Source organism: Heliconius melpomene, chromosome 5 (assembly GCF_056956725.1).
Source record: "Heliconius melpomene rosina isolate 202511_hmr_F chromosome 5, ASM5695672v1, whole genome shotgun sequence".
In the NCBI taxonomy this organism is placed as follows: Eukaryota; Metazoa; Arthropoda; class Insecta; order Lepidoptera; family Nymphalidae; genus Heliconius; species Heliconius melpomene.
Genome location: NC_140393.1, coordinates 6,392,171 through 6,408,212, shown reverse-complemented (window position 1 = coordinate 6,408,212; position 16,042 = coordinate 6,392,171). Strand labels below are relative to the sequence as shown.

At 31.8% G+C, this 16,042-nt stretch overlaps 4 protein-coding genes across 8 annotated transcripts; 3 read left to right on the top strand and 1 right to left on the bottom strand.

The window, feature by feature from the left end:
- Positions 1–164: 164 nt before the first annotated feature.
- On the top strand, positions 165–2,105 carry LOC146539080 (solute carrier family 41 member 1-like). Its single transcript, XM_085186034.1, has one exon. It carries the CDS (start codon positions 415–417, stop codon positions 1,738–1,740), a length of 1,326 nt encoding a protein of 441 aa, XP_085042160.1. The 5' UTR covers positions 165–414; the 3' UTR covers positions 1,741–2,105.
- A 1,133-nt stretch (positions 2,106–3,238) lies between these two features.
- Positions 3,239–4,588, bottom strand: RpL37A (ribosomal protein L37A). Its single transcript, XM_085186035.1, has 3 exons — positions 4,433–4,588; positions 4,129–4,257; positions 3,239–3,421 (listed from the first exon to the last, which is right to left on the bottom strand). Exons 1-3 carry the CDS (start codon positions 4,433–4,435, stop codon positions 3,281–3,283), a joined length of 273 nt encoding a protein of 90 aa, XP_085042161.1. The 5' UTR covers positions 4,436–4,588; the 3' UTR covers positions 3,239–3,280.
- A 387-nt stretch (positions 4,589–4,975) lies between these two features.
- On the top strand, positions 4,976–13,025 carry muc (dihydrolipoamide S-acetyltransferase muc). Of its 5 annotated transcripts, none has more exons than XM_085185489.1 (10): positions 4,976–5,313; positions 5,669–5,844; positions 6,375–6,557; positions 7,936–7,974; positions 8,805–8,981; positions 9,607–9,833; positions 10,259–10,353; positions 10,732–10,931; positions 11,536–11,638; positions 11,964–13,025. In XM_085185489.1, exons 1-10 carry the CDS (start codon positions 5,195–5,197, stop codon positions 12,091–12,093), a joined length of 1,449 nt encoding a protein of 482 aa, XP_085041615.1. In that variant the 5' UTR covers positions 4,976–5,194; the 3' UTR covers positions 12,094–13,025. The 5 variants fall into 5 exon arrangements, with proteins under 5 accessions (XP_085041615.1, XP_085041612.1, XP_085041616.1 ...); XM_085185486.1 differs by having other exon boundaries at positions 5,085–5,313; positions 9,556–9,833; XM_085185490.1 differs by lacking the exon at positions 7,936–7,974 and having other exon boundaries at positions 5,085–5,313.
- A 384-nt stretch (positions 13,026–13,409) lies between these two features.
- LOC146539077 (uncharacterized) lies at positions 13,410–16,042 on the top strand. The gene is made up of 3 exons (XM_085185492.1): positions 13,410–13,513; positions 14,260–14,442; positions 15,537–16,042. The coding sequence occupies exons 2-3, from the start codon at positions 14,280–14,282 to the stop codon at positions 15,953–15,955; spliced, it is 582 nt and encodes a 193-aa protein (XP_085041618.1). The 5' UTR covers positions 13,410–13,513; positions 14,260–14,279; the 3' UTR covers positions 15,956–16,042.

The window sequence follows — 16,042 nt, the reverse complement described above, 5'->3', positions numbered from 1 at the left end:
GTATTCGAGCGTTTATGAAGGAAGCATGCGAACGATTGCAGAGGTTCGGAAAGCTTGTAAGCGTACCATGACTTGAAATTCAACTATTGACAAAGCCATAAACAAAGTATATAATATGTATATACCTTGGAGTTTCGATTAACATATGTATGACATTGACATTAATATTGCAAATTGCAAGTGTCAACAATCGACAACGAAACGAAGATGCACAAATAAATCTATTTTTACAGTAAAGTACCAGAGTTAAGACAGCTGTGTACTTAATTTTTTTTATCATATACAAAATATATTTAAAAATATCTACAACCTTAATAATCTAACTATAAAAACAACATTTTATGCTAAAACTTCGATATCGTTAATTGGGTTGAGGTTTTTGTAATGTATTAATAATTGAAAAATTAATTTGTGATGAATCGGACTAAGCGTAATAATTCAGAAATGGTGAAAAATACTGAGTGTGTTACTGAGACTGAAATGACTTCAGACGTGTATCGGCTTATAACGAACGAGGAAAAACCACCAGATATCAAAAATGAAAAAGAAAATTCCTGGATTGACGCAGTGCAAATGTTCGCTTCATTTTTACTTGCTGGATTTGGAATGGTGGCTGCCAGTTTACTTTTAGATATTGTGCAACATTGGCAAGTTTTTGAACAAGTATCTGAAGTTTATATTTTAGTACCAGCTCTTTTAGGCTTAAAAGGAAATCTTGAAATGACATTAGCGTCACGGCTCTCTACTCATGCCCACTTAGGACATCTCGCCACAAGTTTATACTCATTAGTTGTTGGTAATCTTTGTCTCATACAATGCCAAGCTATTCTTGTTGGATTTTTAGCTGCTATGGCAGCAGTTGCAATGGGTTGGATACCAAAAGGAGATTTTGACATTCATCATGCCATGTTACTTTGTGCCTCTAGTGTACTTACAGCTTCATTTGCAAGTTTTGTTCTTGGTTTAATAATGATTGGTGTGATTGTGGTTTCTAAAAAAATAAATATAAATCCTGATAACGTAGCAACACCTATAGCTGCTAGTCTTGGAGATTTGACAACTTTGGCACTATTGTCTTGGATAGCATCATTGTTGTATAAATCACTTGGCACACACCTACTTCTTCCATCTATAATTATAATTGTTGGGGCGATACTCGTGCCAGTATGTGGATATGTGGCTTGGAAAAATAACTTTACTAGACAAGCATTGGATGAAGGGTGGGTGCCTGTAGTTTCGGCCATGGTGATAAGTAGTGCTGGTGGACTTATATTAGACTATACTGTATCAAATTATAAAGGTATTGCTGTTTTTCAATTAGTAATAAATGGCATTGGAGGTAATATGGTAGCTGTTCATGCATCAAGATTATCAACAATGTTGCACACTGGCAAACAACAGGGGGCTGTTATAAGCAATACTACAAAATTATTATTATTGATGGTCATACCTGGCCAACTTATATTTGTTTATACAATAGGTTATCTAAAAGCTGGTCACACATCTTTGACACCTATCTTTATTTTAATTTACATGGCTGCTGCATTATTACAAGTATTTCTTCTTTTAACTATTAGTCATTATTTGGTTGTGTGGATGTGGAAATTAGGATTAGACCCTGACAATTCCGCTATTCCATACTTAACTGCCTTGGGAGACTTACTAGGAACTGCATTATTGGGAGTAGCTTTCCATATTCTTTATGCAATAGGTGACAAAGATAGTGACTTAGGGGACTGAATTAAGTTTTAAACAGTAAGATAAAGTTTGTTAATTTTGAAATTTCTTAAGTTATTTTTAGTAAAGTTTATTGTACTTAAACCTTGCTATTTAAATATTTATAAAATGTTTTTATTATATTTTGATCATAATAAATAGTACTTATACCTGTATACAATTCCCAGGGATTTCCTGCAATGGGAAAAACCTGTTCTTTTATGATGATGTAATTAATATTTGTCATAACATTAGAATCTAATGTTATTAAATAAACTTACTATAGCAATAGTATTCTATATTGGTGCTAAAACATATTTGCATATCGCAAGATTATATTTTTAATAAATTTTCAAACTGTGTACTTATATTAAATTATTTATACAAGACATCAATTTTTTATTTTGAAATCAAAATGTTTTATAACATTAAATATTTCGTTATGTTTTATATCACAGATAATTACCATTACATAGATTATTTTTATTTTTTTATTGATATGAGTAACCTGAGAGATACTGATAATTGGCAAAACCCACCAGACACATTTATGTATATCATATATGATATTAATTCAATTCAACAGTTTAAATCAATTGAGATAGTGTTCATTACAGGATTTATCAAGGCTATCGTGGCACAGCATTGTGAACATGACAGTTGTGATTTTGTTTTCCACTCAGGGCAGTCAGTCATTTTCATTTCCTTGTTTTGGTGATAAGACAAGGCATGGTATTGAGTTCCATCACTTGGCATGCAGTCTCAAAAATTAGAAAGAATGTGAGGGTGTCTTTAGTACATAAGTTCTCTCTGTCTACCCACTTTATACAGTTATTTAAGGAAATAATATATATGTAATTAGTACATATCTGATAATTTTTTTGCATTACGCTGTATCACAAAGCAGTGTGGGCAGAGAGGACCTAGTACAAAGACACTCCGTTCACATTAAGACAATTCCATTCTCAAAGCATTTACGTTGAGTGGCAGAATTTAACACCAAATTGCCTTGTCGCGAGGAAATGGAAATATTAAATATTTCATTGAGGGTAGGAATCGAACCCACAGCAGTAACTTTCAGCAGTTACTAATTACAGTTGAAAGTAAAAAATATCAAAATAAATTTCGTAAAATGGCAAATATAACAGGAGTTAAGATTTAAAAATCATAAATTTAATTATTTTTGATTGGAAATGTCATAATTTCAAACTATAAATTATTTTAACCCATATTGCATTACTACTCACAATGCATTAGTAGTTTATAAAATTTTATATTCTAATACTCTTTGATGATGGAAGTCAAGTTAATTTAATGTTCACATTGTTCTAATTATAAAACTAATTTCATTATTTTTTTTAAAGCTTAACTTAATTTGCAAAGCAAATTTTTTATCAAATAGAAAAAACAACATTCCTAAAAGTTCTTATATGATTATTTCTTAATGTTTATCTTTGTTATTTAAAAATAAAAAATAATAATAATACTAATTACTAATCAAGAATTATGAAATAAAACAAAATTATATGGAGTTTTTTTTTATTATTGCCTTATTCTAAGATGTTTACTTGACTTCACGTAACCTTCTGACAGCAGATCTGCAGGATGAAGCAGCAGTAGTAGAGAATACCCAAGCTCCACCAGCTACAGTCCTCTTACAACGCTTGCATGACCAGATGCCGACACAGCTACGTTTCATGGCATCCTGAAAAGTAATATTAGCAAATAATTATTTATTTTAAAGTAATTATATTTTTGGATTATAATTTTTCGTAAATCTAACCAAATAGTCTTTTGTTAAATCAGATAGTCTCATTGGATCACTATACCCCTAATAATAATCTTAGTTAAGGAAATAAAATATATTTGACACAAAAAGCATTTTATTTTATATACAATATAATTATTATTATTTTATTCTACAAAATGTAGATTTTTTTATTAATGCCACTGTATTAAAATGGAAATCTACATTTGTAGAATTAAATTTTATTAAAAAAAAAAAAGAGTTGCTTCTTATAAAAATATCAGATGTTATTTAAAGAATTTTGAAGTAAAAAGTCAATTAAATAACCTCTACTGGTTATATAAAATGACTTGCTTATGCCTAATGGTAATCATAATATTGAATATTCATATTCAGGCAATGTTTACATATACTTATCGGGGTAAATTATTGTATTGATAAAACATTTTGATATTGTCAAACCTTTGGATAAGTTTCTGTGAAGCCACCTTAGAGAATATTGATAGTTAATAAAAAAGATGATAATACATATCTAAATTCATAATTAAAGTTCAGAAACTTATCAAATTGTGCACACAATTTGTTAATTTCGTAAATGTTTACAACTATATGCACATACATGTAGTCTAGTCTAGTCACTTCCACAAGTCACATCTGAAACTAACCTTTCCACAGAAGGAGCAAGTGTATTTGGCGTGTTGGGTTACTTCCATCTTTTTGACCATTTTACGTAGTGAGGCACCATAACGTGTGCCATATTTTCCAGTAATTCCAACCTTCTTAGTACGTTTGGCCTGAAAACATTTGCATAAAACTGAGACATACAACACAAAAACACCGGGAAAGGAACACACTAATCACCAAAATATATTTTTAATATTTTTGAGCACAGCTTTAAAACACTATTTGATCATTTTTTAAAACCTAAATACCTAAGATGTTGTAAATATTTAGAAATTAAATTCTCACCATTTTTAATATAACCTGCCTAACACAACAGTTGACAGAAAAGAGAAGTATTTGACAATTGTAAACTGTCCCTATGACAATTCAGTACAGATTCAAAATATTTTTCCTGGAGTATATTGACATAGTAAATATAAAAAAATAAATATAATTATACTGTATTTTGATGGATGTTTCGTCCAGGAAAAAAATTGGATTTTGTTTTATGAACTTTATGGTTCGTTAAATAACATTAAATATCTTGTTTTTCTATTTAATCTATATTTAAATTATATTTGGTTAGAATTGTTAAAATCACAATCATTACAATTATATTTTTTTTCATACGCTTCAATTTGTTCTAATATGAATTTTGCATTAGACCACTTGAGCTACACGTTTATTTATTTAATAGACTGAAATATGTTGGGGTTCTAATTAATGTATGCTTTTAAGTTAGAAGTTCTAATATCTATATCAACAATAATATCATATATCAACAATGAAAATAATTATAGTGTATGTATACGGAAAGTTTTACATTTACATATACATTTAATGAATTAGTTTGTCTTTAGTTTTATAAGTAGTATTTTGTACATTATACTGATTTATCATAAATATATTAAATATTGACTATCTATTCTCCACAATTAATATGTCATTTGTCAATGTCATTAACATTTCTATTTCAACGACCTACAAGTCGGTAAAGGTCGATCCTTTTGGTTTTACAAAAACCGTCCCTAATATCTGGACGGCCCTATTATAAATAAACATTTAGAAATGCTGCGAACGATTTTAGTACGAAACCAAGTTTTAAACGATAGCTTGAAAAAAGCTATTCGGAATAACATTTCAAGATGTTTAAGTACAGAGTTGGCCAAAAGGAAACAGCCTAATAAGTAAGTTAACTCTTATTAGTTTATCATTTTATTATAATTATGACTCGATTTATAAAATTTTTATTCCCCTTCGTGTCATGTAATTTATATATTCACTAAAAGGCCTTATAGCTAGCGGCTAGAATTGCATAACCAAAACGTCAATCAGGAGCGATTGACACCGCAAAACATGTGTAGTACGATCTTTCTCATAAAGTGTTGGTAAATGTTTATTTTTATTATTATTTATGATAAATGAATATCTAGCCTGAGTGTTAATTATATTTTAACGTTAAAATATTCTTATGTAAGAAAATAAATAGATATAAAAACATGTATAATATGTACATAGTCACAAAAAAAAGTTATTTTTCAGACTCTTCACATCACCACAAAAAAGTATTCTAATTGCACAACAATGGAATGTTCAAACAAGATATTATTCAAGTCTCCCTTCCCATACAATGGTAAATCTACCAGCACTATCACCAACTATGGAGAATGGCTCCATAGTCAGTTGGGAAAAGAAAGAAGGAGATAAATTAAATGAAGGTAGAATATTATTACTTATATTTCATCTTATTCTTAAATTATTTTTAGAATTGTATATTTTGAAGTAACACTATGATTTTATGTTTTATATCTGTTTATCTTATCTATAGTTGATTTATGTAAATATTTCAGAACATTTTCTTTTTTATGGCCATTATGGCACATTGGGACAATGTCTGAATGTAAACAATGGTATGGGGTTCAATCTCCACTGAAAGCATATTTTTATGTTATGTTATTTATGTTCTGGTAAAAACATAGAATGTTTCCACCACTCAACAATTAATTTCTTCAATTACACTGGTCTGTGGAATAAAGTATAAAGATGCATTTTTTATTTTTCAACAATATCTTCAAATTCTTACTTTCTTTTTTCTTACTCTTAATGTCCTAACAACAGTCACTAATTAGGATATGAATTATAAGTCATTTACAAACCTAATTTGTCTTAGTTGGAATATTATGCTAGAGCTACTATATTTATCCATAATTTTAAACAGAAATATTAATTTACATATTGCTACTTCTAGGTGATTTACTATGTGAAATTGAGACTGATAAGGCAACAATGGGCTTTGAGACTCCTGAAGAGGGCTATCTTGCGAAAATTATAATTCCAGCTGGAACTAAAGGTGTTCCAGTTGGAAAATTACTTTGTGTCATTGTTGAAAATGAAGCAGATGTTGCAGCATTTAAAGATTTCAAGGATGACTGTAAGTTTTACAATAGTGTTTACCATTTATACTAAAATTAAACATTATCTTGCATGATAATAAAGTTATAATGGTTGTTTTGTTTAAATTAATGTAATAATTTAGCTTTTCATTAATACGCCTTACATTGAGTATAATATAAGCGGCATTCATAAAAATAATAAGACATCAAACTATGTTTTATTATTATACATAGATTATAAAAGTAATAAAATATAAACAATTGATAGTTTATAAAATATCAAAAATAATATAATTTGATTAATATTTTTAACTGCATCCCTTAAAATATTTTTAACATACAGTGTAAACTCCATGTAACGTCACTCGATTTAACGACAAACTCTCTAAAGCGTCGAAATCAATTGGCTTTGGTTGGTTTAGTTTGTATTCCATACAATGATACACTCTACATAGCATCACACCCACTCTCAATAACGACAACAATTGAGTAATAAAAAGTACCTTTTAAGTTGCTAAAATTAGTAAAAACTGCGCATCTGTGTACGTTCTTTTGTCGCTTTATTATCCTAGCCCGCAATAAACCTTTACTGTCGGCATCATGCATACGGAATTTTCTAAGAAATTCGTTCTTTTGTTTACAAATTGGGATTGCTTGCACGTGTAGACTGTAATTGTTAACGATGACTAATAAGTAGGAGTCATCGATTATCTATACGTTATCATATTCTTAGTTGCTCACAAACTTTCAAACTGTAAACATGGCTAGTAAAAGAAAATCACTGTGTATTGACGAAAAAGTTTTACTGATACGCGCTATAGAAACGGGAGAGAAGATAAGTGATGTTGGCAAACGCTTTGGATTTAGTCGCTCTACCGTGTCCACAATATGGAAAAATAAAGAAAAAATTCTCCAAGCTGAGAGCGAGGGAAAATCTTCCAAAAAATTAAAGAAACCTAAATACGAAGATTTGGATGAAGCTATACTATCATGGTTTCACCGACAACGCCAGAATAATATGCCTATCTCGGGGCCACTTGTGAAAGCTAAGGCGGAGAATTTTGCTGAAGAACTTGGTTTAACTTCTTTCAAAGCATCAGAAGGATGGCTCGGAAAATTCAAGCAACGTCATCATATCAACTATGGTAAAATAAGTGGCGAAGCACGAAGTGTTGATACGAATGTGACTCATGATTGGATTACTAGAGTGTGGTCAAAATTCATAGAAAAATTCTTCTTTTTCTAATTCTGATTTTTCTTCTCTCCATTTAACGACCACTCTCTATAACGCCATAAAATGCACAGTCCCTTCAGTGTCGTTATATAGAGTTTACACTGTATTTGTTATTTTAAGCATGTACTCTTATATAATTTGGTGTGTACTAACCTAACATTTTATCAATATTTTTACAACAGCTTCAGGAGCTGCTGCACCAGCACCATCAAAACCAAAAGGTTATTTTTACAATTTTTTTTAGGTTTACTTCTAAATTGTTGGGACATTGTGTGTTGATTGGTAGAACTCATTAACATGATTTGATTTGCTTATCAAGGAAGTGAAATTAACTTATTCCCCTTAGTGGGAATCAAACACACAACCATCTAGTTTAAAATCAAATGCTGTGTTTTTAAAAATTATAAAGAGACAATTTTTACTTTATAATTTTTATTTATTAACTCCATAATGTACTACATATTATTTGTTTAAGTCTTAATATAATCATATTGTATACATTTCAACCATACTAAGGAGGCATAATAGTAAGGAAATACCTGAGGGAAAATCACTTTGAAACATAGTTGAATTCAAATCATCTTGTGGAGTAGTGGGTCTATGATAATAAATAAATCATTCATCAACAGTACATGTAATAATATAATTTAATACCTGATACAATTACTAAAATTACATTAATTTAACATTAACAGGTGAAAAACGTAAATATACAACAATTGTACAACATAACACATAACATTTCGTCTATTTTAGAACTAAGGGAAATTCCACTCTATAGGAGATCAGTAAATCTAAATGACAACAAGAAAAAAGTTTTTATATTGTAGGGAGATTTGAACCCGCACTTCCTGGACGGTTTCCAAGAGTCGCAGATTAAAATCTCGTCACATTAAAATTTTTATACATTTTCTATAAGTATTTCTCTTTTCTAAATGTTTCTTTCCCTAAATTACACTTTAAAAATGTTAATGTTTTGCAAAATTGTCTTACATTAATCAATGAAAATAAAGATACAAGTGAATTTAATAAAGACATGTCAATAAAACAGCCGCAGCTGCCCCACCACCAGCCGCCGCTCCTTCAGCCCCAGCAGCTCCAGCACCTTCAGCCCCAGCGCCAGCAGCTCCTGCCCCGGCTCCTGCTGCACCTGCCCCAGACCAGGGTAGAGTGTACGCGAGCCCCATGGCCAGACGACTGGCCGAACTGAAGAATATAAGGCTGGGTGGTAAGAATTGTGTGATATTTTATATATTCCAATTTTCGAAACATTGCCTGTTAAGCGAAGGAACTCAACGCTGCGTTTGGTCTTCTTACCAGAGCTATTGTACTGACAATCATCGTGTTTACAGCCATTATGGTTTATAAAACATAATTGCTAATAAATTGACTTTTGTAATAATATGTAATTTTTGTATTGTTTGTTCTGGTCATATATTAATACTAGCTGATGTATTTGCTATGTAAAATTGTATATGAATCAGAAACTAATAATAAATTCCATAAATTTAGTAATATAAGCAGAAAGTCCTATTTTGTTGGAATCCCATCAATATAATTTATCTTAAAAACCAGTGGAAACCTAATGTTAAGATACTCCGTTCCTTACTCCAACCCGCTCAATTTTCAACGCATTGCGTGTTAGATGGGGGAACTTAATGCCGCACTTTGTTTTTATATCTTAAGCGAGGAAAGGAATAAAATGATTAATTTCCACAAGTCGGGTCGAGTCAAATATTAAAAATTCTTATGTCCACAATAAAAAAAACATATATCACGAGCCCCAAATCATAACTTAACAGGGCAGGGCTCAGGCCTATATGGATCTATTAAGAGTGGGGATGTTCCTGCAGCCGCTGCCCCCGCGGCGATCAGCCCCGCTGCCCCAGCACCAGCTCCAGGAGCTTCCTACGTCGACATACCTCTCAGTGGAATGAGGGAAACCATTGCCAAGAGGCTTTCAGCTGCAAAGCAGACTATACCACATTATCAATTATCTGTGACGGTCAATGTGGAAAAGCTATTGTCTATGCGCAAGGAGGTTAATGAAAGATTGGCAAAGGAGAAATCTGATGTGAAGGTTAGTTCAATTTGTTCTTGTTGTTTTTTTATATTCACACTGTATCGTGCTTGTAACAAACAGGGTAGGCAGACGTAATGGCGGAATTCAACGCCGTACTTTGTCTTTTTACCAGAGCGAAGCTATATAATTGATATCCATCCACTATCGTCGCGTTTACAGTTAGACACTCGGCAACTGCTTAAGGAATCTTTGATTTTTTTTAGTTTTACGCAAAGGAAAACTGCGAACCTACTGTTAAGACACTCCGTTCCCGTTAATATACTTGCGTTCCCCACTTTCCGGCAAATTCTGGACGTATTGCACGTTGAGTAGTGGGACTCAACGCCGTGCATTACCTCGTTACCTGTTGCGTTTACAGTATAAATCTCTTTTTAACAATAAATTCTATCTAATGAGTAATACATACATATGCAATTCTACAGGTATCTGTGAACGACTTCATCCTGAAGGCGGTGGCGGCGGCCTGCAAGCGCGTGCCAGCTGTCAACTCGCACTGGATGGAATCATTTATTAGACAGTAAGTAGATGTTTTTGTTATTGAAATAAAAAATATTAATTTATTCTAGGGTTTTATGAAATCTAAGAAAATAGACATTTTACGAAATATTCTCTATGTTCAAAATAAGATGTTTTAAAATATTTATGAGATGGTGGTGCTAAGGTGTTTTGTCATAGTGTAGGGAATTTTCGTGGTCGGAGGCCGTACTGCGGCGTAGCAGCGAAATTAATAATAAATTGCGTGCTATTATTCATATAGTAACAATCATGGGTTCGATTCATACTCAGAAATAAATTACATATTTTAATAACAGTGCGTTTTAACGCTATATTCACTCTGCGTGTCCTGCCTTATGGCAGAATAAGCGTAAAACCAAAAATATCCTATCTTCCAAAGGTTTTCCAACGTGGACGTCAGTGTAGCAGTAGCAACACCAACCGGATTGATAACACCTATCATATTCAATGCTGATTCTCGTGGGATACTAGATATTTCAAATAATATGAAGGAACTGGCCAACAAGGCCAAGGACGGACGCCTCCAGCCCCAGGAGTACCAGGGTGGCACTGTCACTGTTTCCAATCTGGGAATGTTTGGTGAGTTATTAATGCATAGTTTTAATATATTCCAAAATACAGAACGGGAATTTATTTTTTAGAAATAATAAATACTTTTTTGATTTTCAATTGACATTGTACATATAAAGTTTGGTTTCATATACAAAGAGTTACTAAAACACTTAGAACTTTGAATATTTTATTCTAATTCATGTTTCATTTAGAATCTTGATATAGTTATCAAAAAATCTCATGTCTCTCAAGTGTTATCATTCCTTATCAAATCTTTATGCGATTACATTATATAATCTTTCATTTATAAATAGAAATTACATACAAGGCATCCTATTAATTTTATATGTTTAATATTATGTTAACCATACAGCGCGACACGACGGTTTTGGATTCGACTCCCACTAAATAAAATAAAAAAAAATCTTATTTCTCGCTCTGATAACAAGACAAATCGCGGCGTTGAATTACGGTATTCAACACGAAGTCTCGAGAATTGTGCGGAAAATAAAAAACTAAGAGTTCCTTAATAGAAGGTTTCCTCTGCATACCCTGCTATATGAAGGATGCAGCTTAAAAAAGTAGTTGCTTTTACAATTATAAATAAAAACGTATATTTTATTATACACAGGTATCACAATGTTCAACGCCATCATCAACCCGCCTCAGTCCCTCATCCTAGCGTGCGGAGGCGTACAGGACCTCGTCATTCCTGATAAGAATGAACCTCAAGGGTATGTTGTATTTACTATTATTATAATAGTTAAACTGAAATATTAAATTGATTATTAGGTTCTTCCCGTGTCTTTAACTCAGTATCAAATTATAATAACAATGATTTGTGTCACATTCCAAATGCCCGAAGTGCATTCCCTCTATAACATTATTAAAAAAAAAATTCAAGTCAGTTCAATTTCAATTACTCGAAACGTTTGGTGGTCTATGAGGCTCAGTGTTTTAATACTAGCTTCACTCTGCTTACTATTTTATATGCGGAATACAGCATGAAGATAAAAAAATATTTAATAAATAATTTCAAATCTATACCTTTCTTTTTAGATTCCGTTTAGCAAAATTCATAACATTCACCGCATCAGCTGACCACAGAGTGATAGACGGCGCGGTCGGCGCGCAATGGATGAAAGTACTAAAAGAAAACTTGGAAGATCCAGCCAATATCATACTGTAAACACTATCACAAACACTAACACTGTTTATGATGAATTAACGACTCAAACTATAATATAATTATTAATAGTATATGTATTATTATGAATTTTGAGCTATTGAGTCATAATCAAAATGGCTGCGGTACAAGAAATAATGTATAACTTATTATGTTATATACAATTGGTATTTCTATGTATTATAATAATATTGTTGTTTGAGAGTTGTTAATTTAACATGAATAGTTTTATAATTTGATTATAGTTTGCTGTACGTAAGGGTTGAGAAGCACTGCCCAGTTATAATAAATAGTTATTACAATAAATGATAATGAAAACATATGAAGCTTCAACTTTGGTCAGCGAATAATAATGAAATTAAGATGGCTGCCATATCCTTCGATTTTCTGATATTAATTTGTACAATTTTCAATCAATTCATATGCATCGTGTAGTTGTAAGAGCACATTTGTAAAGAAATTTTATATATTAAGTTTATAGTGACGTTTTTATAGATCTTTTCGAAGGATGTGCAGTGTGATTTGAGGGGTTATTTATTTATATAGATTGTAATACTTAAGACAGTTGAAACGTTAGTATTAAAAGAAATTGTTATTTTACCTCAGATTCGAATGCTAGTTGTCATAATGAAATTAAGAATTTCATTTTGCTACTGCATTACCTTTATAATATTTTATCATTTTATTTATTGTGTAAAATCGGGTATCAAATTTGTTAAAACATTTTTGTTATTTTCCTTTATATAGTTTTTTTGGAGTAGAAATCTATTTGTATTCATATTTATTTTGATTTTAATCATTTTTATGTGAATCACTGGCTATATTTCGATGTAAATAAATGAATCTTAGAACGATTTGTTACCATCTAAACTTGGGTAAATGATTATACGGACGTTAGTAAATATATATTATTTATAAATAAATAAATAATTTTATTTTTTGTTTTTTTTTATCTGGTAAAATAATTGTTTATTTATGAAAAATGGTTCCAGCTTTTTATATATATATATACGAGTATAAGTCGTAGAACACTGGTTTGGAGTTCGATTTCCATGTGCGTGTCTAAGGACTTACTCTGTTTTATTTTGAATTTGGAATGATAAAGAGAGGCGGGCTTAATTATCCAGAATTACAATTTAGCATAAAATGGCCAAAAATTTAAGCAACGTATCTATTTACCATCTTACTACTAGCTCTTTAGAATGTAGGATATGCAAAAATATAAAAAATATTTTAAAATAATCGAGTACCTAAGTCGTACTGTGAATATATATAATTTTTCTCCAGTTTTCTTAATTAATACTGTTTTATGGGTCATGGCCGAAAATATTTGTTACAGTTGCGTGCGAAAAAACAGGGCGGCGACATCACGAAACGCCTGTCACGCTTCAGAAGTGAACTAATTGTGTTATTTATTTTATGGGTAATTAAATTTGCATAATATTAAGAGTTTTTTAGTGAAGTAAAAGTAATTTATTTGCAGAATTGAATAATTTGAAACCAGAGTAAAGTTAGTTTTTTACGTATCCTTTATAAATGTTTTAGCGATTAGTAAAAGGTTGCTATTTTTCGTGATGAGGCTCCGCAAATTTTTTCAATTTTTTTGATATTAGATGTTGGGTGAAGGAACTCAACGCCGTGTTATGTTTTTGTTACCCAAAAAGAATAAATTTGTATTCCTCCAAGTGAGAATCGAACTCGCTTCGCTTTTACGCTGTGCCACTGCGCCACGATGGCAAGACGAAATTTATTTAGTGTAAACAAGAAGTTTCTGCGAAAATTGCAAAAGCTCAGTGCAAGCTTTGATCTATTTAAAGTGTAAACGGAGAATGTGTGTAATTTACATGACATACTCGTATATATATAGCATGAAAGAGTATAAGCAGAGGAAGCCTAGTGTATGTAAAGATACTCTGTTCACCACTCTTCGTCCAATTTTCGGAATAATGCGTATTGGGTTACGAAATCCAATACTGGGTGATGTTCTATAGCGAGGAAATAGAATGAATTCCTTCAAATGTGGATCGAACCTCACTCAACGTTACTAGAGTCAAACTGTTGGACTGGGCCTCATAATAAGCAAAAATATAAATTGTCCCCATAGTATATAGTAGTAAGTAGTTTATTTAAATAATAGTTATAATGAATAAGGCATTTTTTTTTATTTAGAGTCTTATTAAACAACCAAAATGGCCCAAAACAGTATTGATAAAGACTCAGAACTTGAATCAGCTAAGCCCGTAAAGGAAATCCCTGTTATCCACGACGAGGGTGCGTTCAAACATGAAACTGGTGACACTTACGAAGGTTTCTTCGAAGCTAAGAAAAAGGACAAGAGTGTTAAAATGCATGGTAAAAAATATTATTTTACTTATACATGTAATAAATACTGAAACTGTTAGTTAACGAATTTAAGTAATCGTAAAGCAAAGTATATTTTCAAGTAAGTTTTATTAAGATTTTATGATAATTTTAATAATTAAATAAAATAATATAATTATTATACCTATGACTTTGCCTTTGTGTAAATATAACTAACACTCTCGAGTCTGTCTCAAAACTGCGTAGAAAAGCGTGGGTAACAGAGTGTCTTACCATTAGGTTCCCTCTACGTACCCTGTTTTTGTAGGATATAACAAATAACTAAGAAAAATAAATATACTAGTTAATCCTAGCATCAAGTGTTGATATATAAAGTGAACTTTAAACAGCCCGATACTAAATTTGAGAACCATTCGACCATCACAAAACGTTTTTGTCTTTCATCATGGAACTTAATGGAGTGTACCGCCGTCCATTCCAGATCTCATGCTTGACGTCACGCTCCGATTACTTGAAACGATCTTTTATTTCCTATTAAAAGTACTGTTTTAAAAATATGCTATGTAATAGTCGCACTATATATTATAACTATATATGAGGCCAGTCGCGTAGCACGGGTTGTGAACGCGAGAGATTGTGGGTTCGATATCTACTCGAGGAAATGAAATGTTTATCTAATATTTACATTTCTTCATCTGCGTGTTAAGGTAAAGCGCGACGAGCTCCTTCAGAATTTAGCAGGAAATGGGGAGAAACATCAAATTCCCTCTGCCTACTCTGCTCTGTGCGGGATATAGCATGGGCCTACCAGACTTGGAACCTAACGAAACTGTAAAGACACTGTTCTCTTTAAGATATTTCCCTTCTCCATTATCCACCGAATTTAATAACATAGAAGAAGTTTCTTACTATTGGCGTACATGTCAAACGAGTAACGATCTCAATTAAGATTTACACGTTGTAATTATGTGCGCTCCACTCCAACGTCAAAAGCGTTTGTTTTTTTTCCTCTTTCTCCATCATCACACATTGTGTGACGATACGTTTAAATTAAGATAGAGTGTTTCTTTAACGATGACAAGAATAATGGCTTACTCAATCATAATGACATTAGTCTTTGTTAGGACCAGGTGTTTATACTACAGCAGAAGGGGACGTCTACACTGGAACCTGGGACACAGACCGTCTTGGAGTTGATAATGTGATTATTTCTTATGCAGACGGCTCGAAGTATGAAGGTCTGTTCAAAGAGTGGTCTTATAGTGGTGCCGGAAAGTATACGTACCCAGATGATACCGTCCTTATGGCCAATTTTAGTGAGAACACACCAGTTCAAGTTTTAACTCTGATTGACCCCAATGGCCACACTTGGCTTGGCACAGCTGACCAAGGCTTTGGGTGGTTCGACCCTCTCAATCATTTCTATGACATGCTAGAGAGATGTAGAGAAAGTAAGATGAAACGATTTCGGTCGTCGATTATGCCAGCAAAGGTTAAATCTACTATTTCAGATATCAAAAGACGCAAAAGTATTGTGAAATAATTTCATTAATTTAGTTTGAATTAAATTATAATATAATGCTTCACTAATATAAAAGATTAATTTTTTGATTGGCCTTAAAAAATATAT

Bases quoted from the DNA above. Each gene is read 5' to 3' on its own strand.
- LOC146539080 (XM_085186034.1), top strand. From the start codon at position 415: ATGAATCGGACTAAGCGTAATAATTCAGAAATGGTGAAAAATACTGAG.
- RpL37A (XM_085186035.1), bottom strand. The intron at 3,422-4,128 runs GTTAGTTTCAGA...ATTACTTTTCAG, and splicing joins CTTGCTCCTTCTGTGGAAAG to GATGCCATGAAACGTAGCTG.
- muc (XM_085185486.1), top strand. From the start codon at position 5,195: ATGCTGCGAACGATTTTAGTACGAAACCAAGTTTTAAACGATAGCTTG. The intron at 7,975-8,804 runs GTTATTTTTACA...TCAATAAAACAG, and splicing joins AGCACCATCAAAACCAAAAG to CCGCAGCTGCCCCACCACCA. The intron at 9,834-10,258 runs GTTAGTTCAATT...GCAATTCTACAG, and splicing joins AGGAGAAATCTGATGTGAAG to GTATCTGTGAACGACTTCAT.
- LOC146539077 (XM_085185492.1), top strand. From the start codon at position 14,280: ATGGCCCAAAACAGTATTGATAAAGACTCAGAACTTGAATCAGCTAAG. The intron at 14,443-15,536 runs GTAAAAAATATT...AGTCTTTGTTAG, and splicing joins CAAGAGTGTTAAAATGCATG to GACCAGGTGTTTATACTACA.